The 27,557-nt window shown below is 39.7% G+C and overlaps 1 protein-coding gene across 1 annotated transcript in view; it reads left to right on the forward strand.

Annotated features, from left to right (window-relative positions):
• The first annotated feature begins 7,935 nt into the window (after positions 1–7,935).
• LOC139445527 (uncharacterized) overlaps positions 7,936–27,557 on the forward strand; it is a 113,195-nt gene continuing 93,573 nt past the window's right edge. Inside the window, exons 1-2 of the mRNA XM_071226669.1 lie at positions 7,936–8,175; positions 24,816–24,887. Of these exons, the coding sequence (XP_071082770.1) occupies positions 7,970–8,175; positions 24,816–24,887 (278 nt within the window). The 5' untranslated portion in view covers positions 7,936–7,969. The remainder of the gene's footprint in view (positions 8,176–24,815; positions 24,888–27,557) is intronic.

Below are 27,557 nucleotides of genomic sequence, written 5' to 3' on the forward strand. Positions count from 1 at the left end.
GTTCAACAGGTTCAGACTCAAATTTCTATCCCACTTGGGCTCCTTTTAAATTTAAATATAATTTCTCGTGTCGATATGTGTCAGAAGAAATGAAATATTACAGCACTGGTGAATAGGTTATATGCGCGTCAGCGTCGATCCTATAATATCCTTTTATGCAAAATACATATATACTGATGAATTAAGGTAGTAATACTACGCAAATATGTGTCCAGATGCATACATCAGTATCATCTCGTGATCTTAATTCGTGCTTTGAGCCCTTTTTCTACCGGAGATTCTGGGGTGTTACATCACACCAGAAAGCCAGGTCCAAATTCAAGTCATAATTTCATGGTCCGTCTTGTATGTTGGAAACCAATATCGCAGTATGGCTAAATATTGCTGAACGTGGTATTAACCCGATTACTCACATACTTATTCCATTGTCTACAGTCATCTACGAACACTGTACTATCTTTAAGGAGGTATATCTGTATCATCCAAATGTCCATACATATATGTCCACATTTATATGTATAAAGCAAGTCGTCCTGCACTCTTCCCTAAAAGATAAATGTTAAGCATTTCCTCTGTATGAATTTATATAATGTAATATCGTTTTAATGTAATGCTGATGCAGTAAACGTACCACAGACCTGATGCTAGAATAACATCTAATTTCTGAAATGAACATATTTTACAGAAAAAAACAGTTGTTTAAACAATACTTATAAAATATAATACAAGGAGCCAAGAGCCAAATATTGGGCTGTGTTGGACATATTTGTTTCGGGGTCTTATGACAGACAATCCTGATGCCTTTAAGTATAAAGATAAGTAAGTATAGATGTTGTACATATTCAAATATGTTCGTGATTAACCCAACCTTGAAAAATATTGAAAGATGAGTGGTAACTATTTATGCCATTATTTCAAATTAGAATGAGAGCACATCAGGAAAGCATGGTTCTTTAATATACGTATCCTGTTAACCCTTGTTATTCTTTTTTAAGTAAGAGCAGCATGTATATCGAGAGTATAGGTTTGGTGCGTGACTTATCACACAGTACTTTCAGAAAGTGTGCATATTCTGTTTATCGGCAATAAATAACATAAGACGATTCATACGGGTAAATACGATTTACTTCAGAACTAGTAGAGATTATTTAAGGTTAGGGGGAAATGTATGTAATTAATTAAACTTTGGCCCGGTTTGAAGGATTTGGGTCCTGGCTTGGGCTTTGTGTTGGACGTGTAGACGGCATTTCCAGGTTTGACGTATCAATGACAAAAATGATGTCAGATGCAATTCTCTGCCTTTTCGGGTGAACAATTGGCTTGCCTTTGGATGTGTTTGTGGCGGGTGCCACTAGTGGATCGGAATGAGCTCGCGTTTTTGCGAGCATCCAATGTCATCATTTATTATGGTGAATCATGAAACATGCTCCTGATGTTGTCGCAATGGTGCAGTTGGCGCTACTTTTGGCAAGAGTTTCTCATGATAATGGAAATGCTTATGTCGCCTTTGTTGACCGATAAACATGAAAAGATATAAAGTTAGTGTATATGGTCATGTAATTAAGAAACAAACGACGAGTGGGAGTTGTTTATTGTACGATAAACAACGATCGAGACTCGTTTATTTCTATATGAGATATCAACATTACGTACAGCCTCTTTTAGGGTGTTAAATTAGGAAAAAATACACGCTTTACAATATTTACCCGTACTTAAATAACGATGATTCCTTGAATAGAATCCGACAGCGGCCATGCTAGATAAATCTATTTTAGGATTTGAGTTTGGTCCCGCATATTCTCACAATTTTCTCGTCAATCATCTGTACCTTTTCTCCCAATACCGATTGTCATATCACTCTCACTTTCGGATTCTCCAGCAACATTTATTGGGAACAACTCACTAGACACATACCTCTCAAAAATAAGGTCAAATTTACAAATTTTACTTTTCAAGTTGCGAGTGCATGTTCGAATCTCAATAAATGACGTCATGATAGAACAATTTTTATCGTGAAATAAATATCGCTTCCTTCTTTGTTCTTTGTGATTTATCGCGTAGCTATCTTATATCATCAAATGCCAATTTCTAATTGCTTTATCATGACGTATCCGTGTCATGTAGCAATAACATACACAAATATCGTTGACTTCGACGTTGTATAGTGTCATGAAATATGATTATCCTCTTGTGTGCAATATTTCTGGTTGATAAATCTAACATATTCTTACTTCAAGAATAGCGACTATACATTATTATATATCCCTTATCAGGTCTCTGTAACATTTGCAAAATGATACAAATATAAAAATACAACTGAACCTAAATGTAATGTTTTAATATCCTTACGTTGCTGAGTGCAGCATTTAACAACAAACAAACAAAACATAATATCTTTAAGAATTATGTTAACAATTCCGATGCTAAAAATAATCTCACAATCTCCATACCTCTTTCTCTCTATGAAAACATAATAACTTTTTTTTAATAATCTGAAGGAATAATAATGGCAATACTATCATAATTATCATCATTATTTATGTTACTTATCCTCAAGCGAAGTAGTCCTCCACATTATACATTCAGTGTAGAAGCCCATGAACATATGAACTATGTAACATACATTCATGGAAATTAGATGAACAGTTGAAGTTAGCAAATGATATTATTCGGTCGAACGTCTATCAGCCATCTATTCTATTCGTGAAGAACATTTCACGTGGGACCAACAGAGGGAATTATGACTATCGACTTGCTAATTATTTTTTATATTCATGCCAGCTCAAACGATCTATTGGCTTGATTTATTGTTATGGTATCCACAAAATAAGTAGGATCCGATTTTTTCCGTTTTTGTTGAAATAAAACTGAATAATATTTGCTGTTTACATATCAAAGTTTGCCAAATTGTTACAAAATGTTTGCCCACAGCAAGGCTACGTATCCCCAACATATTGTGCTAGGAACAGTATCACTGGACTGAGGGAGGGCGGTATTCCTCCTTGTGGGTCACCTGCTTGGCAATATGGGACGGGAAAACTGCAGGGGGTGAGGGCAGTTAAGTTGATGGTACAGACAGATAAGAGAGATCATTTTACAAATGTGAAACCTCAGTCCACAAAGGAAGAGGCGAAAGCTGAAACTTGGTGAGGTTTACAGAACAAAGGCAGTCATTTCTAGTTTCTTACTGACTCTCGAAGATACATTTAATAAAACAATTAATGCGTGTGTGTGTGTGTGTGTGTGTGTGTGTGTGTGTGTGTGTGTGTGTGTGTGTGTGTGTGTGTGTGTGTGTGTGTGTGTGAGAGAGAGGTAGAAGAAGAATTGTACACCATAAAAATGGCTACGTATGTAGTTGGGGTAGATATGTTGAATGCCCGGCCAGTATGACCTTTGAGTCACTACAGTTTCAGTCATTAAAATGCGTAAAACAGTATTTAAGTGAAAGAAAACACTATAAGTGAGTGAAACAAAAGACCTCAGTACAGGCACACCCAGTCCCCCAACCCCAAGTCTGCATGTACGAATACTCATACCCGCCACATCCACAACCACTTAACTTACTCACACAATCATCTGACAACATGTTCGCCAACCCTCGTATCACAACGCATGCACACACACACACACACACACACACACACACACACACACACACACATCACATTCTTCTTTACCCACCATTATGTCTACGTCAGCCATCATGGATCCATGCGCATGCTTTCATACATAATCCATCCTCCCACCATTCCCCAACATCCATCGAACTATAACTATATCCGCCCTCATGTATCGGTATTCGTGCTTTCATACATACATACACCCCCCTACCATTCCCCTACATCCATCGCAGTATAACTATGACTATAACCGCCTTCGTGCATCCGCACTTATGTTCACACTGCCTTGCATATGCATCGAATTACACGTTTAAAATATCGTAAATATTTTACAACATGTACATATTATATATCAGCATACAGAGATTATTATAACGCAATAGATTTCATCCGTCAAAACATCACAGAAAGAGGGGCAACCTGGAATTTTACAATGGCATCTGAATGCACTAAGACGTTCAACTGGTCAGGAGGTGAGAGTTGCGGAAGATTACGGTAAACTTCAGTTACAGATCTCCATTACGAATATCTAAAGTATGAATAAAGATCACAGCTTGCTATGGCGTGTACTTCATGCCTGCAGAATTAGCAATGTCCTTAGCTTTAAATTGTATGTCTAAATGCTTATGTAGACAAAGACCCAAATGTATATAGGCATGACCATATTATATTCTATGCAAATATCACCACATTTAAAAAAAAAGCTAGATTGAGTCTTTGAAGGGCATTAAGAACTGATACACACAAGGAAAAATATTTATGGATGTCAACGGAGGAACACTGCGTTTCGGAATATATACTTTCTCCTTCATCAGGTGCATACTATTAAATGCTATGAGGCAGAGAACATATATTTATACCTGTAAGAACAACAAAAGTAAAAAGATATCAAAGATGGGAACGCAACAAGGGAAGCCAACAGATAACTGGCATGGCGCTGATTACCCCGCCTCCCGTTTGCCCATTGTCCATTTCCCATTACCAATCATTCATAAGTTAAGTTTTGGCTTGAATTTGTCCATTGATAATCAACCATCAACGTCTATTATCTCCACCCTAAAAATATGTAGTTTACTGAGAAAGTGGTATCCAAATATAATGTGTGTTATTGTTGACCACTTTCTTAAAGGCATTGTTGGTTCAAAGCTTTCGGTCATAGAAGCCGTGCCATTTTTCTCTTGTCAGAGGAGTACACAAAGTATACGTCATCTGGAATAACATTTTTGGTTCGGTGGCTGGGTTAGATCGCCAACATTGTGTTCTGGCGATTGGGTGCCTCACTCACCGTGTGGGTTCAAATCCCGGACGGGACTCAACCAAAGAAAGTACGAGAATCTGTACTTTACTCAGAAAGTGTTATCCCAATTATAACATTTGTTGTCAAGAAAACACAATAAATGTATATTCGGCTTTGGATGGGTAATGATATCACAGACATATACGGATATTGATGATGACTTGGAGGAGCTTCGTAACGCATGTCTTCTCAATTCAGGGATTGGTAAATCCAAATATGTGTGTGCGCGTGCGTGCGTGCGTGCGTAAATGTGGGCCTGTTGGATGTTACATAAAACATTCATCTTGAGCGGGATGGTAGTTCGAGTTGGATTAGCATGTTAACTATGTGATCTTCTTTAAGCAGAGAATGCCGCGCATGGATGTATTGATGAAATTCCTAGGTAAATGGGACCTTTTCGTCCCCAGGAATACCCACAGTGGAGACTTCAATGGGGATAGGGTGTACACAATGTGCTACCTGGTAGATTGTGTGTCATCAGACCGGACAACGTTGGTCTTGTCTGTGGCGTGATTGTGGCGTAAAACACACTAATGTCTTATTCATTTACTAATATCGGAAATTGAATGTTCATCTTAATTGTTATTGTTGAACATGTAATATATTTTTAAAGAAATAAAACAGTGACATAATAACTACAACTTTATGTGAGCGCGAGTAGCTTTTTTGGAATGAGATAAAGTTGTAAGCTTCACAACCGTGTAACTATGAATTGACTTTATTGGGTAATCAAAAAAGAGATAAGACCTAAAATAGCCAAATTTCATACGATTTCACTTGTCCACCATCGTGGATGCAAGGCGAAAACATTTCAGCGCGTTTGAAGCCACTGAGAATGCCCCCTGCAGAGTTGGACGGACATTCTGCGGTGGCGCGGCTGAGTTGACCAGAGGCTATCAGCAGTATTTCCTGTCCAGGTTATTTAGGTCAGTTGTTTGTGTGTGTGTGTGTGTGTGTGTGTGTGTGTGTGAGTGTGTGTGTGTGTGTGTGCGTGTGCGTGTGTGCGTGTGCGTGCGTGCGTGCGGGGGGGGGGGGGGGTGAGATTGTGGGGATAGATGATAGATTCAGCAACAAGTAAGGTCATCTTGAGTGGGAGGGTATTCGCAGATGGATTAGCATATGAACTATGATTCTCTTTAGGCAAAAAATGAGGATCCACGATGTTCGACCTGGTGGAAGTGTGTTATCAAACCTCACAGCCTTGGTTTTTTGACTGACTGTAGCGTCAAAACAAACTCATTCATTTACTTGAACTGAATGTTCATCTTAATTGTTATGGATAGTCACGGAGCCATGATCCAGAGTACAGGGTGTCATTAGATAGAAATAAACTAAGTAATAATAGGATTACCAGAAAAACGGGGTTTTACACACAAGCCAATAAACTTCGCTCATTAACACCAGAGTAAGTCAGTGCAAGATTGAAAACTGCCCCATAATTATATATGACATGCTTGTCGGGTATTGCTACATATATATGTGAAAACAAAGTTATTAAAATGAAGAGCAAAACTGATGAAAGTTAACAATAAACGTGTATACGTGTTATATCGTCACTGCAAAAATAATGATTGTTTGTCTTTAGTATTAACATTCAAATACGTTATATCTGTATTAGCGATATTGTCTTTGTTCCACCGGTGAGTCACGCGTTAGCCGTACTATCTCGTAGTATAATTGTATTTCTGAAGACATCACGATACAGTTTTACGATGCATCACGTCTGCACTAGCGCTTGATAACAGCCTTGTGTTTGGGTGTTTCAGTGGTTTAAATCGCTGCTCTTGATATTGTTGATTAAACTTTGATACTATGAACAATATAATGTTATGTGAGAGGATGACTTTAGAACGGTAACATACTAATAGTATATAGGATGACATAAACAGAACAATGAGAAGTTCGTCCAGATTAGTGTATAGGCAACATTTAATAATTAAAAAAATTACATTCAACAACTCCCCTTTTAAGTCCATTTTCCTGACTTATAAGTAAATGCAAGAACAATCGGCCGGAATACAATGTATAGTTCTTGTCCACTTCCATATGACTATATAGCATACAATAAGCTATCGGGTCCCGTTTAGATCGGTTTGGGTGGCAGCCTAGATAGCCATAGAATAGTTTCATCTTGGAATCTCCCATATCACTGGGGATACTCTTCAATTTAAATGGAGTTACTCGTTACGATTCCGAACCTTCACGTGACTGTGTTTATGAACCATTGTAAAAATAGTGGTGACATTAATTCTAGGAAACAATACGCGAAATCGCGCATGCACAGAACGGAAAATTTGGTCAAGGCATTAAGTAATCCGCATGCGCAGAACGATTGATTTCATTACTTCCGCTAAGCGCTTCGAGTGCAGCGTCAAACGCGGGCCTGTAATCTAACACGCGGGGACTGACCAATGAAAACTGAGAAGTAGAAATACCGGTAGACGCTGTTGCTTGATTGACAGTGTCAATCAAGAAAGGGAGGAGCTTAACGCTATCGTTCTCTCCCAGTAAATTCCGATGTCAAATAACGACGTTATTTGGACGGAAAAACGATGGTTTGAAAACGTCTAAATAACGTCGTTTTTCCGTCCAATGACCATATACGGGAAAAAACGACGTTTTCGTGTTTGCAGTGAGATTAGCCTTTCAGATCAATAGAAAATGAAAAATATGTGTTCACGTGTAGGATAGTTGTCCATTTGAGACATTCCCAATGTTTGGATCCTGTTATCCGCAAACCGGCCATAATTGGCGCCTAACCCTGTCACATCCAACAACCATGCCATCTGGATGCCAGGACAGAGGTTCTAAAATAGTTCATTACGGTCGCCTGCTATCCTCCTAAAACAGGCAAGATTGGGAACACATCCCGTCAGTAATAACCCCCCATACTGTCTTCCTATCAAATCGAGTACTCGTCTCTACCGAAGATCGATACTTACTCCTGAGTGAAGCAGTGCTCTGCCCTCAGCTCATTTGTAAACACATCTTCTTGGGATCAGCTGCTTGAGAGCTATCCTCCTGGCAGTACCAACTCAAAGCGTGTGACAGCATGGTGAACAAGATATACTGGATTATTAAAGTGTGGAGTGTTTGGCACATTTGTCTGTTCCAATGGAGTTCTTGTGTCAAGTGTCCCATACCTTGCAACTGCAAAACAGGAACATTTGAGAGGGTAGCCAACTGTAGTGGGCTGAAAGTGAGTTCTGAGGCAATAGACACCATGTTTACAGATCTTCAACCTCAAACAACAAATCTGTGAGTATTTAGTAATAGACCCCGTAACTGCCGTAACTTATTGTTAGTAAAAAATATTAAATAATGAGGAAAATCATATCTTTGAGAATACACGCAGTGAACATGCTGTCATTGTCATCATTGCGCATTATCACATTATTAGTGCCAGGGCATGTAACTTTATCATTGTTATATATGGATGCAGGAATGGCCCAGGGCGCTGAGGCGCCAATTCGCTTTTTAGAGTCGTGCCAGGATCCAGCGATCGTATGCTCGAATCCCAGATTAAGTCCTGATTATGATCCCTTTCCTGTAAGCACGTGCACCACAGAACCCGAGGCTTCTCCAAAATATTAAATGTCTCAGACTTATAGAGTGTAGGTTACCATTGTTATATAAAGTAGCTATGTCATGGTTATATAATGTAGCTCTATCATTGTCATATAATGTAGCTCTACCATTCTTATATATTGTCGCTACATCATTGTTATATAACGTAGCTACATCATTTTTATATAATTGAGTGAGTAAGTGAGTTTGGTTTGACGCACGGGTATGGTGCTGACAAACCTAGAAACATAATCGGGGTGAACCGGGATTCGAACCCACAATCCTAGGTTTCTGGCGTGTCCAGGGGACGCAACTCTGCACAGCGAATCGCGGCGCCTTAGACGACTGGGCCACCCGTGCCCCCCATTTTTATATAAAGTAGCTCGGGCATTGTTATAAAACGTATCTTTACCATTGTTATATCTTGAAACAACTCGTCTGTGTAAAGACATCAGCCAGTGGAACTGATCAATGATATGACAAAACGTTACGTGAAAAAAGCGACGGAAAACATTTCAATGGTCATAAGAAATCTCTGTTTGTACTATTCCGATGTTATCATGATCATGTGTTCATGAATCAGTATCAAATAGCGATTGATACCAGGTGTTCGCGAAAAAGTAAGCGAAACTTGACCCACCGGTGGCATCCGTCACAAATACATGCAAAGGCAAGTCAATCGTTCACTGATTATGAAAATATATAATTAAAACAAAAAGGTCTATCATACTTTAATAGTTAATACCAAGTAAGGGGTAAAGCAACTAATAGCCATACCTGTAAAACATAAGAAGGTGAAATCCTCAGTTAGTGGTATCAAGTTATTTTTCATTACATCCAAAGCGACGTTTCGGTTCATGATGAGGCGAGGTGAAATAGGGTTTAACGTCGCGGAAATAAGTATTGCATTCATAACTGTGTGCGTGTGTTTGTGCTAGTCCGGACTTATGCCAGTTTTAAAGTGCTGGCCCGTTGAGATAACAAGCCGCAGTTTAACATAGATACCCCACTCAAACACAGTATACGCAGTACTTGTTATATCCCCTTAATGACGAGTGCCAGGCAATGTTAACCACAGGTACCATTTCTTAAACATCTTTTGTTATGACGCTGCCACGGGATCGATCGACTGCTCTACGTGCATACACTTTGTCCACTAGGCCACGGAGGCGATCAACCAATTGGTAGATTCAACACGTGGGGGCGGGATTCCTTTTGATCATCGTAAGATCCCGAGTAAATTGAGCCCAGCGGTTACAATCGTATCGGTACAAATACCATTTCGTCACACTGGAAAGATAGAAAAGAAGTTCAATTCGAGTGACAAAGGTACTGGCCCGATATCGAAACCATGCATGGGAATGAAGAAAATGAAGTTGAAATCTATCAATCCTGTCTAAATTGAATCGGTTACAGTATACAAATGTTTAGAACTTCTCGTTTTATGTATCAATTTTTGACGATGCATTCCTTTTTTCTTCTTGTCTTGTAATTGAAAAATGTATTGTATTTGCCTTACGCAGTTTTATATGTTTCGTTGTGTGGCCTGTGCATATACCCTCACAAGACCAAGGAGCGTCCATTCCAATTTGGAATGAACGTTGGATTGCTTTGGAAAGATCGCTCATTCCAACCTTTCCAAAGCTTGGAAGGATCGATCTTTACGGAAAATCCAAAATTGGATTGGCAACATTTCCAAACATATTTCCAACACATGAAATGTTTGGAATGACTTGGAATGGTTTGGAATTGTTTGGAAGTATGTTTAGAAGGGACAAGTTAAAATATGTTTTATTAGTTATTTGAACAATAAAAAGACTATGAATTATCTATTGAGTTTAACTATATATGATAAATAATAAACTTATCTCAAACAGTCACTACTGAAGCCCTTTTCCCTCTACATTCTCAACATAGTCTCTATCAAAAGCGTTTGGCTTGTGTTGGGTCCGACTTTGCCCGGGCTGTCAAAATCAACTTTAAACACACAGATGTATCATCAAATGTGTTTACATCTGTAGCTTAGCTTTTTTATCCAACTATAAACCACTTTATAATGTCACAGTACATCGTATTTAAGGAAAACAAGGTGCTCAAAGTGAAGCCCTTTCCTCTCTACATTCTCAACATAGTCTCTATCAAAAGTGTTTGGCTTGTGGTGGGTCTGACTTGCCCCGGGCTGTCAAAATCAACTTTAAACACACAGATGTATCATCAATGTAGAGGGAAAAGGGCTTCACTTTGAGCACCTAGTTTTCTTTGCATACCGCGATCTGAGACACTATAAAGTGGTTTATAGGTAGATATTATATTATTTTCTCTTGGAACATCTATAAGATGTACAGCTACATGTATTTATCAAAAGAAAGAATCTACGTTTTTACTTTATTAAATAAACATTCACTCATTGAACATCTCCAACAGTTTTGTCCATGTTGAGATCCACTGAAATGGTTAGTTCATTATTATTACATATATATAGAACAGAACGATATTTGTGATTAAATATGATTGTGGATACATTTACCTTGGCTATATTTTAAAATTCAACAATAGGTTGCGTGTGGTTTGTTTGGAAGCATAAAATCAACTATTGTTTGTAACAACCATTTGTGTCTGTTAATATATATGTTTTTTAAAGGAAGAGGTGTTTGAATAAATATTTATTTGTGTGTTCACAAACCCCTATCATGTAATAATTTATATTTGCCTGAATAACATGTTGTTTGCATGTAAAATAAATGTCCCTGTTCACCTATGTTGAAAGTCAATAAGCGAAATAAAACTGAGTAACAGACTGTGTATTATAGATCCATAGAAATACGATTGCATAGACGATCAATTCAGAATACAACAGGTGTAAGGTTTAGCTAATTGAAATGTATCTCGCAGGTAATAATCAATAAACATTGTGACAGAAAAACAAGTGAACGATTGAGTTGAATTTTGCGAAAAAGGTCCGTGGTTGCTGTGGATGAAACTAAGTTTGACAATGTTGCAAATGATCACTTTCTTTGACTTCATTACGGATTTCTCAACCTGTATCAAGGAGAACTGTTTACAGTTAAGTAAAATTCTAATTAAGATTTCTTAAAGCTGTCACGGTGGCAAATTCAAACTTCGATATAATGGTACACAGTTCTATTGTAAAGTCAGATTGGGAGTTCGAGATGGCGCTATGTATTTTTATCTCGAAATGAGCGGTTAAATTTATAAATTTTTAAATTGTTTGATCGGGTTTTTTTGTTTGACGCCGGACTCAGCAATATGCCAGCTATATGACGGAGGTCATGCAAATAATCAAGTCTGAACCTGACAATCCAGTGATTGACATCACGAGCATCTATCCACACAATTGGGATAAGATGACATGCATCCAATCAACCAATACAGCGAGCCTGACAACCTACCCGATCCCGTTAGTCGCCTCTAACGACAACCATAGTCACCTTTTAATACAAGCATTGGTTGCTGAAGATCTGTTCTAACCCTGATCTTCACAGGTCCAAATCTATATTATGTATTTTTATGGTGAGGCGGTCGTGGCCGGAGAATAGGTTCGAGAGTTCGGTACACACATTCGTGGTCAATATCTCTCATGTTGTGGATGATAGGGATTTTGTCATGTTTTAAAGAAATGTCATCACTGTCATGCTTTTGATGGTACACAAAACGTAAGCTTTACCTCGAGCATGCTAGTTCCGGTTACAAAATATATGCTTTACCTTTTACTGATTTTTGTATTAATAACATTACAACGTTTCTCAAGGTTACAGACTCCAAGGATTCATTAAAGTGCATATTAAGCACCTAAAATTGACAACTAATACCCTGATCGCAAAACTCCTAACGGTTTTTACTAAAAATAGATACAAAAACGTTTGCTGAACCCGAGATTTGAATGACTGACAAAAACGTATTTTTCTGTGATCTCATACATAAAACAGCAGTGAAAACATGATCTAACATGGCTTAATGTGGAATGTGTCTATGATTGTAAACTGTCCATATTATTCCAAATTGTATGCATACACATGTGTCATGTCTTTATTTGGTTTTGTGTCTCTACCCGCTAACATATGTGGGCAAGATACACCTTCCAGGATAGTGGACAAAATCATATGCTTTCTGAAAGTCAATCCAGCACATCGTTGTTGTCGTTGTCTTTTTTGTCGTCTACGTCATCATTATCCTTCAAGGATAGTGGACGGAATGGACACTGGAATATTTCGAACATTTGGAAATGTGTGCATTCTAATTAATATAAACACTATTTTAAGCGTCAGGAATTGGGATTTTTCTTGTCATGAATGGCGAGTATAACGAACATTTCGTTAGTACGGTCCTCATACTGTCTTTGCCTTGTTTCTCCTGAATCTCATAAGTTTCAAAAGAAACAGATAAATCGGTCATACAATGGTTTCATTGGATTTATCAAAAAGGACCACATCAGGTTAGTTCGCTTGGATACGTCTGACTCTGTACATGGGCGTATTCCAAAGAATTTTATATGTAATTATCATTAACATTAGCCTGTTTCTTCATACGACTTGCACAAGTGTTGGTAAGGTGGGGAGAGTGTCAACACAACAAACCTTTGACTCCGCGAGTTTGGATTAACGCTGCTTTGACCAATATTTCATCTTTGTCACGCTGTGTCAGCTTGAAGTGAAAGTGACGCAGGTCTGTGATGTTTGACACTTTGTGAAAACCACAATATCATGGCGAATAAGGTTTCCGTCCCACGATCATTGGATCCATACATGACTCTTAAAGTGAATTGCGGTCCTGTACACGACTGGGCCACCTGTGCACCCCAAATGGAGCGGAGACCTCAAAGGCGCCGACTATGATCGCATACTTAAGATTGTTGATTAAGTGCTTTCCCTTTGCCTAGTCCTTGCTCACAGTGTCTGCTGCTGGTGGTTATAAGTAGGCTGTGATACAGTGGGTACTTCTTGTGGGCATTCCGAGTCAGATCCCAAGAACCAAATGCATGCTTGAAGGCTGACGCTGATGAGGACGGTACAGAAGCGCATTAGGGCCATATTATTATTGAATAATGACATGGCCCTAACGTGCTTCCGTACCGTCCTTATCAGTTTTATATTTTTCTTTTATATTCAATAAGCTGCTTATTCGAAAATTCAAAGTGCCGTGTTAACATTTCAAGAAAATGTTGAAAATTCAACGGTCTACCTTGAAATTCAAGATACTATGTTGCAATTTCAGGAAACTAAATTGAAAAGAGTAGAGGTCTTAGATGTTGTGTTGTGGCTCAAACAACGAGTCTTTTGACGCTCTTTGAGACCTTCGCAGAAAGAGCATGCTCGATTGTACCTCAAAAGTTGCGAAATGAGGCGCCTAAGCCTTGAGCTGCTTTGGTCACTTTGAATCTTAATGCACATATTTAAAAAGGAAAGAGATGCGACCCAAGATGGGGAGGACAATAGGTGTCCATTTAGATGTCTACTTCTTGCCTAAAAGTCTTATCCCAGAATGTCACATAAATGTTATCCATGAGGAAGTCTGGCAGTGCACCACTGTAACATTTTTGCGAGGCATTTTAATGGTGTCCAACTGCCATGAAACTCCGTGATATAACTGGAATACTGCTAAAAGCGGCGTTCAACCCAACTCACTCACTAACTCAACATGTTACGTGCATGTTGCAGTTCCGGTTCCATTACATGCAGACAATGGCAATTCGAAGACGTACCCGAGGGCGTAATTAGTCGATAACAGCCGTAATGCCATGTAACTGTTATTTGTTTCTGCAGGGAAACAGACCTTTATTTTGCTCAGCTCCGATCGCTGAAGATCCTCTCTGTACTAAACGATTATTGTTCCCAGGGGAACTACTGTATAGACGCTGCACATATAACAGTAAACGTCAACGCCAGAGAATAATGATTTTATCGGTCTCGAGTATCTACCGAAACAGATTCCATAGTGTGTGGAAAGCAATACATGTACATAACGCTCTACTAAAAGAAGAGTCCATTGAAACATCCCTACTATATCATGAACATGTTTCTGGATCATTCTCAAATAGTGATGATACAAGGTATTCGCGAAAAGGTGAGCGTATCATGCCCCACCAGTGTGATGAAGCAATATAAAAATCGGAGTGGGCTGAATCTATCAAAAGGTCGAGCTAATGTGGATGTAATCAATCACAAATAAGCTTTGTGTTCTCTAACTGGCATATGTTTCCCAATGTACCGGTAGCATATGTCAAAGATCTGCATACACATATATCGCTAATCGGAAGTCATTAAGTCCTCAGAGAACATGTTTTCTTTGAAAGTCTTTGACAGTGAATTCACTAAACGCCACAGTTTATTGTTCTCAACTTCCTTGGTTTGTACGTATAAATGTCGAGCAAGTACCTGTGACTGTCAAAGATAGTGTATGGGAAGCATTACGTGTGCCTTTCTCCTACTATCGCTGTACAACGAATATTGATTGGAAGGAGACACTGGAGCCCAAACTACATAACAACCGTTTGTTGTTTTGTCGAGCCTGTGTTTGTTGTCAGGAAATTCAAAAACATCGGAAAGAAGCCAGACTTCTATCTCGAAAGAGGGCACTGTGTGTCAATTCATGCAATTTTCACCGCTATTTTGCCTTTAAAGTCCAACGGAATCTGTTTTAATCAACACTGGTAATTCTCTAGCGTTGACATTTTATATTCACACACGTGTTTACTCTCTGCCTTCATGGATATGGTGTAGAAACATCTCGAACACGTACGTAACACGAGGATAACAACTGACTGAAAATATACCCCTGGCATTTGATCTTTTGCCTTTACCTCTGCTTATGGAGATTCTACGCCTATTTGTGTCTAAAAGAGTTATTTTTCTTTAAACAAAATTATGGAAGAACATTTGAAGCTCTCCATTCTCAGTAACTTAAGATCACAAATTAAGGTGCATTTCGTTAGTTGGACATAATTCATGTCTCTTTGTGAACACCCGTTATCGTCTTTCTCATTACATGACCAGGCCTATTTTTATCACGAATGACCTCCAGGTGGATTCTGGAAAACAGTTTCCACGTAAATCCTTCTAATCATAGCATCCGACCAAACTCCAGCTCAGGTGGTTGCAATGCGTCATGACATCGATGTGTGTCTGGGTGGTGTCTCAGTCTAGTGGTTAAAACGTTCGCTCGTCATGTCGAACACCCGGGGTCGATTCCCGACATGTGTACAATGTGTGAAGCCCATGTCTGGTGTCCCCCCTTCGTGATAAAGCTGGAATATTGCCAAAAGCGATGTGTGTCATCGTACCCCGACGACATGGCATGGTGCTCGTGTTATCAATCACTGGTTTGACTGAACTATATTCGTTAATGTTAATGTACACCTGTAATATTGTTGACAACATCATCTCACCTGCACTCGAAAACGTATTCTAGAAATACCAATCTTATGAGAGAGGGTTTTTTGCCAGAATAGAATATTTTCAAACTACTTTACGTACAATATTGTTTGTTTGTTTGTTTAACGCCGCCTTCTGCAATATTCCAGCTATATGACGGCGGTCTGTAAATCTGGACCAGACAATCCAGTGATTGATATCATGAGCATCGATCAATGTAATACGGGATACGATGACATGCGTCAACCAAGTCAGCGAACCTGACCACCCGATCCCCTTAGTCGCTTCTAACGACAAGCATGCTTTGCTGAGACCTATTTTCACGGGTCACTATATGTACCAAGTATGTCCATTCGTGTACAGTTGTTACATACTCTCCCCCAAAATTGGGGGATCGTGAAATATAACTGTCGTCAAAAGAAAGATCATCTTTGAAAAGTGACTGCCAGAGATTTCGCTTTTGGTACCAAAATGAAACGCCCCAACACACCCGAAACATTGCACGTGGACCATCAAACTCCTCGATGCACGTTGGCAATTGGTTTTTCTTGACTTTGACACTTCAGGGAAAGGCCGTCGTATCGCTCGGAGCCATTTTTTGTTGATTTTCGTTATCCAGAGTAACGCGTAAGGTCTCTACTCTACTTTAATGCAGTATTTGATTGAGAATGACGTGATAAAGCGCTCTTCGCTTGCTTCAAACGGGTAGAATTCAGCGAGAGCTAACCCAATATATTCAATGTGTCTCTGATTTGCACACTTTGGAACAGGTGCTGACACAAAATGTTGATGATCGGTCCCACAAGGGCAGGATTGATTAATCAGAAACCAGGCTTTAAGTAATCGAGCAGAAATAGCCATTGAAATCGCTGTTCACTTGCGTCAAGCAACCGGAGTTCAAGTTACTGACCATGCATGCTGCGCGACCAAGTGTTAAACAACCGTTAACAAATCGACACATTCCAGACAGACGCCAATATTGTTTAGAGCGTAGGAAGGGGAAATCGCCAATGGTCTCGTGTAATGGTTTCAGATTTGTCCTTATTCACGCTGGACCTTCTGGATAGGCGTGGACGTGTCTGGAGGCGTCCTACCAAACGTCATGCGCACGTCAACGATAGGCAAAATGACAGATTTTGGGATGGTCTGTAATGATATGGGCCGGATCACTATCACTGCCAGAACGCCACTGCATATTGTCCATGGAAGAGACACCGGACAGTACCACCGAAACAACATACTGGCGTCCATAGTTGTGCCGCTTGCGCGCCGTGCTCGTCCACGTTTTGTCTTTCAAGACGATAACGCTCATGCCCATCCTGCACGTATCACAACTGAATACCCCCGGCACCAAAACATCGCAAGACTGAAATGTCCAGCCAAAAGTCCTGACCTTTTCCCCATAGGGCACGTCTGGGACATGTTCGAGAGACGTGTACGACGACGTCAAAGGCCACCAGCTACGTTAGCCGAACTGGGCCATGCATTTTAAGAGGAGTGGACAAGACTCCCCCGTATTCTCATTAAGAGTTTGATTCGGACCATGCAATATTAAAAAATGTTTGACCAATCGTCGGGGCATGACCCATTATTGATCAAGTTATCTCAAACGTTCACTTTTTGTCCCCCCGGCATATAACGCGGTGGATATAGCGATCAGCCAGTCTGTCTGTCCGTCTGTCCGTCCGTCCGTAAGCATTTCCTTTTCCGGGGCAGAACTCGAAAACTATTCAGTGTATTTGATCGAAACTTGGCATATCTATCACTCACATACTGAAGTTGTGCCTTTTCCTATTTAGGAATTTTAGAATTCTTTCTTTTTTACGTTTCCATGGTAGCAAGTTGGACTTAGGTTCTATAAGGGTGGTGTCCGTTTCCGGAGCGTAACTCAAAAACCGTTAAATACGTTCTTACAAAAATTTGCATGTCTACCAGGCACACACTGAACTGGTGCCTTTTGCTATTTAGGAATATCATAAATTTATATTTTTTACGTTTACATGGCAACAAGTTGGACTTAGGTTCTATTTGGGTGGTTTTCGTTTCCGGAGCGTAACTCAAAAACTGTTAAATACTTTCTTACAACACTTTGGGGGGTATGTCATCTTTCTGATGACTCTTGTTTTACTACACGCCCCTACGGACTTTCTTGATTGTTTGCACCATAACAATACAACCCCAAGATGCCATTTTGATTGTCACGTTCCCTAACCCTTCCTTTTTTATCCAACCATTACCACGTAATAACTCTTTGGTGTTTTCTGTAATGATCTGTTATTTTCGAAAATCTCCTACTGTTTGGAGAGTATATATGTGTATCATCGAATTTTTACATGGTGTACCTGTTCATGTTCGATCTTAATTCAACTTTCAACTGAGCAGGGGGCACGGGTGGCCCTGTCGTCTAAGGCGCCGCGATTCGCTGTGCAGAGTTGCGTCCCTTGGGCACGCCAGGAACCTATGATTGTGGGTTCGAATCCCGGTTCACCCCGATTATGTTTCTAGGTTTGTCAGCACCATACCCGTGCTCGTGGGTTTCACCGAAGTGGTAACCGTCTAAGACCTGAATCACTTCAGGCTTTCCTCCCACATTAAGCTGACACGCCGTGATATAACTGGAATAATGTTAAAAACGGCGTTAAACCCAACTCACTCACTCAACTGAGCAATCAATGTTCAAACTATCTACTGTAGACTTTGATGGCCGAAAATGTAGACCTAGGAGATGAATTGTTTTCAATGTGGTGGTTTCGAATGTTTTTCGAAAGCTTTCTTTTGACAATACATACGGTTTATCTACATAACAAAATGACAATATATACACAAAATAAACGCGAAGTATCTTTGAAAATTACAGATGAGATAAATGATGTGGCTTCGGTTGACGAAATCAGGCATTAGTGAAGATCGGTTTTAATCTGCAATTATGTTTGCTTTCATATGCCAAAAACATACTTATACTATTTTAATATGACCTTAAAACTGACCATACGTCATCTAGATACTTTTAGCGTTGACCGTCCGACTGTGTTGTTTCTTAAGTTTACAATACACCATCAAGGTCGTCGTTCGTCGAGTGTTCCGCCTACAACACATTGCCACGATTGCTCTAACGATTCTAGGAACCGTCACACGTTCTTTAGCAACGTTTATGACGTGAAATGGGTTTCTGAAGTTTAAGAAAGAAGTGTGTCTTAATTAATGTTTTCTTTCGTGAAGATGCAGTCACCAGCAACCATCACAATGCAGGATTCTAAAATATCATGTAGAATTATCGTTTGAACTTTCTTCACACTTTCAACTTCCCTTTGAATCCATGAAACAGTACTGCTACATCGCAAAGAAAGATGTGCTCGTTCACTCACTCACTCACCACCACCTCACCTGTATTTGTTCGTGATGTAGCCACGTTTAATTATGCTTTCCTCATGACAACTGCAGACTTTCATCAACAGAAAACGTTAATTCTTGCAGATGTCAATAACAAGAAACCAATCATGAAACAAGATCAAAGACCCACAGCTGACCTTCTTCCCGATTTAGCAGCCATATCACATCACATTGTGCCTTGACGAGAACAAAATGAGCTCCAATACTGTAAATGTCCGCAATTGAAGTGATAAAATGAAAATACATGAGAAAAACTGTATGGTTTCAATACAGAATCTTGTCTTCCCCCAAAACAACATGTATACACCAAAGTTAGTATATATTTCAATTATTGATTGATAAGTAATATTAGAAACAAATGGGTTTGGGGGGAACTTATCACATCATGCATTTTCAGTTTCTTTTGGAACTCAATTATATCAATCTCCTCTTTGATCTCAGGTTTTAGTAGCGGGTGGCTCACTCGTCTAAGGCGCCGCGATTCTCTGTGCAGAGTTGCGTCCCTTGGGCACGCCAGAAACCTATGATTGTGGGTTCTGATCCCGGTTCGCCCCGACTGTTTTTCTAGGTTTGTCAGCTCCATACCCGTGCTCGTGGGTTTCACCGAGGTGATAAACGTCTGAGACCTGCATCACTTCTGGCTTTCCTCCCACATTAAGCTTACACGCCGTGATATAACTGGAATACTGTTAAAAGCGGCGTTAAACCCAACTCACTCACTGACTCAGGTTTTACTATCACTTGACCAAAAGACATTGAAACCCTTCTTCATTTTTGTTGTGGTTTGTGATACGTAATCTTATCAGGGATCAGATGATTTATTTTGAAGAAACGTTTGGTCAAAGGACCCTCAACATTTTCAAGCAATCTACAAATACACCTCTGGTTTTCAGTCTGAGATACAATAGTATGAATCCTGCTCTACTAATGTGATCCTTACATATGTAAAGCCATGGTTACCGACAAGTATTTAGAGCCTTTACTCTCCCCCAAAGTGTTTCATCCTTTGAGGGTATTATCCCTCCCTCCCTCTCTCAGAACGCAGTAATCTGACTGGAATGGGCCCCTCCTGTGTACGTCTACGGTCTGGACATGGACACAAAGGATTGCGTACAAATGGATGCACATTCTTGGGCATCAAAGGCCTTTTGCGATTGACAAAGTAGATGTATTTTACTATGAACTAGAACTCTGCACCATCACGTTCAACATGGGATAAGAAAATGTGTTTCATGTGTGGACCTGTGATTGAGAGATGGACATTAAAATACAGCTCGTAAGATCTCGTACATCCACTATTGACATGTCAGAGTGTCTTATTCGGAGGCTAGTTTGATGATTTTTTTTGTAAATATGTGAACACTATCTGAAGCTTAAGCCAAATGACACAAACAATTTGATGCTTTTTTTTACCCGTCGGAAACGGTTTTCCCAGTCTGAATCAAAGAACGACTCATGTACACCTCAAAAGACATCAGCTTCTTTCGACAGGGTCACACACAACTTGTGTCTCTTTGGTTGTGATGCCTTTCCATAATTATCAGTCAAGACGTGACATAATTTTGATATTGTATGGAGCGACGTTAAATAAAAAAAAATGAAAGTGACAAAACGCTTCTCATGAACACAAGAGTGTGTGAGTTGGGTTTAACGCCATTTTGAACAGTATTCACAGAGTGTCACCTTAATGTAAAAGGAATGACCGAAGAGACGTTTTACCATTTTTGTGGAACCCGCGAGCACGTGCATGGTGCTGACAAAACCTTGAAACATAATTTTGGCAAACCGAAATTCGAACTCACGATCATAGGTTTCTGGTGTGTCCAAAGGTCGCAACTGTGCACAGCGATTTGCAGCGTCTTAAACGACAGTTTCATAAGCATGTGTTTACGAATCACTATCAAATACCACGTGTTCGCGAAAAGATGAGCTTATCTTGTCCCCACTAGTGGCGCCCATCACAAACACATCCAGAGGAAAGTCAATTGTTCACCTGAAAAAAGTATGGGAACACATGGTACAAGTCAAAGTAGGGAATTGCCTAGGACATCATATTTGTCACTGATGCGTCGTACATCCATCTAGCTATATCTAGCTTTACACTATTTCATTATATTTCATCCAATGGTTGTTGTTTTTAAAATAACTTAATTAGTTGCGACGGAAAATGTTTAGATTACTGGAAACAAACACCGTTCTTCTTTTAGTTCCTAAATGACAACGCGGGAATTAAGCTCCTATTGAAATGACTTTCAAAACAATAACACAAGATTGCATCAAGCGACCTTTACCCTGCGGCTAATGTAGAGTAAAAATACTACCCAAAAGAAGTAAAAGAACACCCTATTCACCCGACCACGATGACATATTAAATATAGTAATATGAAAAATTGGATGATCTTTACCTTGTTTAGAGTAGTACAAATGGTGAAGAAAGGAGTCGCTATCTACTTTGTAGTTATTTGCTGCTACCAACTTGCGTGTATTGAGCTAACATCGTCACGTGACTCCGGTTGCCACACACTACGTAAATAGCAAACGATGTTTATTGGTTTAATGTTCACTTATATTCTTCAAGGGGTTGTTAGTAAACACTAGTACACACAGAACACAGGAATGTGTTTCCAAGCCTGTAATGCTCCGAAGGCTCCGCAAACACGCGTACACACAATGTTTTGCCTCCCGGACACTCTGGCAACCAACCTACAACTTGAAACACAGAGCAAGTCAATAACTCGTTCCGAAAATCAAATATACATAGCTTACAGTGAATGTTCGTGGATGTTTTGTCTTCGTGTTCTCCATAGTTAATTATTGCACGGAGACAAAAGACGACTGACACAACCGACAAGGCTAAATGGCTCATCTACATTATAAATGTACTTTGTACGGTCATACAAGTGTTTGTGGCTATTATTATAGCCAATCTCACGATCTAGGTATGGGCAACACATTATATTTCAGAAATTCTAGATTTTTTTGTGGGGTAAAAGCTGAAGAAAGTTGTTTTCAAGTCGTATGCCAGCCATCGAAAGGGTAACCGTTTAATCCCTCGTTCAAAGCGATGCAACCTTTTTACAATGCTTGTATCGAACATCGGATAAGTCGATATATTTTATTGTCCCAGGAGCTTTAAGGGTATTCGTTGTTTTTTAACCTACCAACATGGTGTTCATGTGATGTCATTGCTTTTACATATACATGACAATACTACATTAGGGCGTTCGTGATGCAGACCGATTAATGATGAGTTCATGATGATACCAATACGTGATATTCGTGATGTTTAGTATGTGATATTCTTTACGTAATGGACATGATTTGTGACTTGCATGATGTTATGTACATGAATTAGTATTCAGTGTCATTATAACGGTACGATCACAAGGTACTGAACGTATATATTTACATGTTATGTTCATAAGTAAATCATGCTGATTATAAAATGTATTACATAATCATAATGTACTATGTTCAATCATAACATTGCAAACAATCACGAAGTCATTTAAACATAATCTGTATGGTGCATTTTTGCGAGGCATTTTAATGGTGTCCAACTGCCTTGAAACTCCGTGATATAACTGGAATACTGCTAAAAGCGACGTTCAACCCAACTCACTCACTAACTCAACATGTTACGTGCATGTTGCAGTTCCAGTTCCATTATATGCAGACAATGGCAATTCGAAGACGTACCCGAGGGCGTAATTAGTCGATAACAGCCGTAATGCCATGTAACTGTTATTTGTTTCTGCAGGGAAACAGACCTTTACGTTGTTCAGCTCCGAGCGCTGAAGATCCTCTCTGTACTAAACGATTATTGTTCCCAGGGGAACTACTGTTTAGACGCTGCACATATAACAGTAAACATCAACGCCAGAGAATAATGATTTTATCAGTCTCGATTATCTTCCGAAACAGATTCCATTGGGCGTAAAGGGAAAATTAGCGGTGACAACACTGGTTCACTGTAAATCAGTGATGACAGTGATGTTCACGAAAAGGGTAGGCATGTCATGCCCTACCGATAGCACCCGCCACGCACACATTCAACACCTACGGGGTTTGTTGCCGTACAGTAATACTCCTGCATTTCACATGATTGTATTTCTTCAGTGAACTTCAGGTGACATTTGATTTGATTTTGGACAAGTTGTCTTGAACCTCTGAAGATAGATGTGTAACTATGTCTATGGTCACCAGGTTGGGATCAAGGAATGAAGTTTTTACTTAAGTTTGTCTTATGGGATAATGGTGAACAGTGTTGCAAAGTCTTGTTTTGACAGAAATGAACTAGATTAGATTAAATCCTTTGAGTTTTGGAGAATCAGCATGGTATCAAATTCACGTGTCGCAACAGCTTCTATGAATATAAAGAAAGTCCTTCCTTGATTGTATTAAGGATTGTTGTTAATCCTGGGATTTGGCAGTACATTTACTGGACTTGTACGGGTCTCTATGGAACTTTGGAATCCAGAACAAAAGATGAAACGGACATGTCTTCCGGCAAGTTGACGGAAAAGTTGATGGTACCGAGGCATAGAAAGAAAGTAACGTCTCCTGGCACAGATATGCACAACGAGTTACGGTGTCTTTGACAACTGGGCCATCTTTGTCCACTGAACAATTGAGAAGCTGCAGTAACACCGAGAAAGCTTTATTCACTGCAACTATAACCAGGACTACCCATTGTATGAAATATAAGTACAAAGATTATCGGGTCGAAAACTGAACTACATGTCTGTAGGACGAAAAATAGTTAATTGGTCATCCGACCTTCCCCGCGTGTTTCACATTCGTCTAAGCAGGAGGTGATTGCGCATAAGGGTACTGACGCCAGTTGCGACATCGCTGCATGGACATAATTTAGATCAAACGGAAGCATGGCGTGATAGCGGAAGGGGATCCGTCTCGTCATAATTATAAAAGACCAGCTCCACTGACATTTACTCTGTAGGACAATATGCGCAAAGGAGATTAGAGCATAACTACTCCAGGTATAATGTCATTATTCATCCGCCTTGCGCCTTCGCCTGATGTTTCCCCCTACAGTGTCATATACCTATACAACAACACAAATACTAAGCACGTTTATTTTATCTATACTTCGGTGTTTTATTTGTGAATTAAATTTAAAACATGAACTAAGAGGCAAGTTATAACACTGATATATAGCTGATAATTTGGCTTACTTATTGTCGACAAATAATAAGTATGGCAATCGACGTAAACCGTAGGACGAGGTTATTTGTATTTTCTTGTCAAATGACATGTTTGTCTCACGAAGTGCCATCACAAAGTTCATTTTTTCAAGAGTAGCGCAGCAACGAGTATCAATGTAAACTGTCATGTCACGACATGTCAATGTATTTTCTTACTGACCTTCACTATCTTTATCCATAGATCATTTTGTCTCCGAGGCAGGCTGAACGCGGTTCCAGCATTAAATGTTCCAGCGTTCCAGTATCAAGGGATATCGATTTGACATTTCCAGAGACATACAGAATTTCACCACTTAATACATAATAAGGCATTTAATCTTTTTTTCAGGTACATCTACAACATGGACATCGACGGGTTTCCGGAGCACCAACAATTAACGTCTCCTGCACTGAGAACACTGTAAGTAGAAATAATAACGTATCAGTATAATTAGACGGCGAAAAAACGTTTATGATGGAAAGCATTCAGACAGAAATATACACATGACTCGTCCGAAATATTGCAGTCGGATATCAACAAGCAGGTGCCCAGGCCATTGATGAAATTCCAACTAAATTAGTGTTTGGTTGTTTTGTGAACAAAAGAGTTGAACATCCGAAAGATTCATCTGATAACGCCGTAATGAATATAAGGAGTTATATATAATTTATCATTTCATAATCATCGGAACTCATTTTGTACAACACGGCTGGTTCTATGTCAACATTCATGGAATTTGTACCACGTGGGAAGTGTGTGTGGGGTGGGGATTGGGAGGGGTCCGGGTTCGAATAGATCCCCGGTATCTTTTGATGGTCATAAGAGACGACTTAATGAATCGAGTAGCAAGCACGATGACTTCGTTAACGTACCCTCAACATACCCCCAACGGCTTGGATCGTTGCTCATTATATCAATCACGGAATTGTCTGACCCACACATGCCTATAGAGCTGGAAAATTCCTGTGTCGCGTTAAACAACAAATAAAATCATAAAAATTGCTAATGGTTCCCGTATGGAAGACGTTTGTGGCTCTGAACTGATGATATTCTACTGTCATAAACTATTAACCATCATTACATTACTGCCGCAGTAACAGCATATGCACCCCTCCTGCCAACTTGTCTGTCTGAATTTAGCTCCACACTTAGTTAATGACGACCGAAATAAGCATGGCAAATGTAGCCTGCTAGCCTCCCACTTGTTAACATTGTTGTACACCTGTGACCTGGCTAGCCAACTTAAATTCGCTGTCTGATGTATAGGTATGTAACCTACACATATTAAGCATAATATTACGTGTCACTTTATGTGAACAAATGACTGAATAGACTGAATATTTATAAAGGATAAATAAATAAATTGTCTGTCGGAGAGATCTACAGCTTTGTGATAAAAAAACTACTGGTTTGTCATCTCAGGGAATTTAAATCAAAAGTGGACATAACGACATAAGTGATGTATACTTTCTATCTTCAAGCATTCTTCGCCTACTCATTATTCCATTGGCATTCGATAAACCTTTCATCAACAGAGATCAAGGGTATTATATCCGGTCTGCCTATGAAGATCTAATCAAGCAATAGGTTCTTTTTTATTAGTATCTAATCGACCTGTAAAACATTCTTTGTCGTACTTCACATCTGGCTCAGTGTAATCAGGCTTCATCTTATTCTTATGTTATTTGTTATCCATTACCTGCTGTTGTTAACGTTAATCTGCTTATCACAACATGGTATGTTTTTGTAGGGCTCATTACTTGGTTATAGTCGACCCATGAAGGGTAGAATAGGTTTTCAGCAACCCATGCTTGCCGCAAAAGGCGACTATGCTTGTCGTAAGAGGCGACTAACGGGATCGGGTGGTCAGGCTCGCTGACTTGGTTGATGCAGGTCATCGATCCCAATTGTGTGGATGGATGCTCATGATATCAATCACTGCATTGTCTGATCTAGACTCGACTCTCCGTCATATAGCCGGAATATTGCTGAGTGCGGCGTAAAACAACAAACCAACAAGCCATTACCTGTTGTGGTTAATGTTAATCTTCTGTTTATCACAGCATGGCATGTTTATGTAGGGCTCATTACTTAGTTGTAGTCGCTACAGCTTGGTAGATCCCGGGGTAGAATAGGTCTTCAGCAACCCATACTTGTTGTAAAAGGCGACTATGCGTGTCGTAAAGGGCGACTAACGGGATCGGGCGGTTTGGCTCGCTGACTTGGTTGGTGCACGTCATCAATCCGAATTGCATGGATTGATGTTCATGATATTAACCACTGGAATGTCTGGTCCAGACTCGATTATTTACAGACCGCCGTCATATAGATGGAATATTGCTGAGTGCGGCGTAAAACAACAAACCAACAAGCCATTACCTGTTGTGGTTAATGTTAATCTTCTGCTTATCACACCATGACATGTTTATGTAGGGCTCATTACTTAGTTGTAGTCACTACAGCTTGGTAGATCCCGGGGTAGAATAGGTCTTCAGCAACCCATACTTGTTGTAAAAGGCGACTATGCGTGTCGTAAAGGGCGACTAACGGGATCGGGCGGTTAGGCTCGCTGACTTGATTGATGTCATCGTATCCCAATTTCGTAGACCGTGTCAGTCAGTAGACTGTCTGGTGCAGATTATTTGCGTATAGCTTGAATATTGCTGAGACCGATGTTGAACAACAAACAAATATATCACGTGCACGTGCACGTCATCAATCCGAATTGCATGGATTGATGTTCACGATATTAACCACTGGAATGTCTGGTCCAGACTCGATTATTTACAGACCGCCGTCATATAGATGGAATATTGCTGGGTGCGGCGTTTAACAACAAACCAACCAACAGCTTGGTAAAGGTGTCAGAATCTACATCCAAACGTTGCTTAATGCCCTAAACCAGAAGTTGTGTTATCCATGAAGTTGCATGTTTCCTTATCACCTACTCGTTAGATGTCAGTGTTAAGAAAGTCTTGACAACTCGCTAACTACCATATTATACTTACGAATAACAACTGTTTACCTAACAATCAATATTATGCAAACAGCATGTTTATAGCCAGCGGTGTTAGAATATTTCTCACTCGC

Source organism: Haliotis cracherodii, unplaced genomic scaffold, assembly GCF_022045235.1.
Source record: "Haliotis cracherodii isolate W230 unplaced genomic scaffold, xgHalCrac1.p SCAF_6, whole genome shotgun sequence".
In the NCBI taxonomy this organism is placed as follows: domain Eukaryota; kingdom Metazoa; phylum Mollusca; class Gastropoda; order Lepetellida; family Haliotidae; genus Haliotis; species Haliotis cracherodii.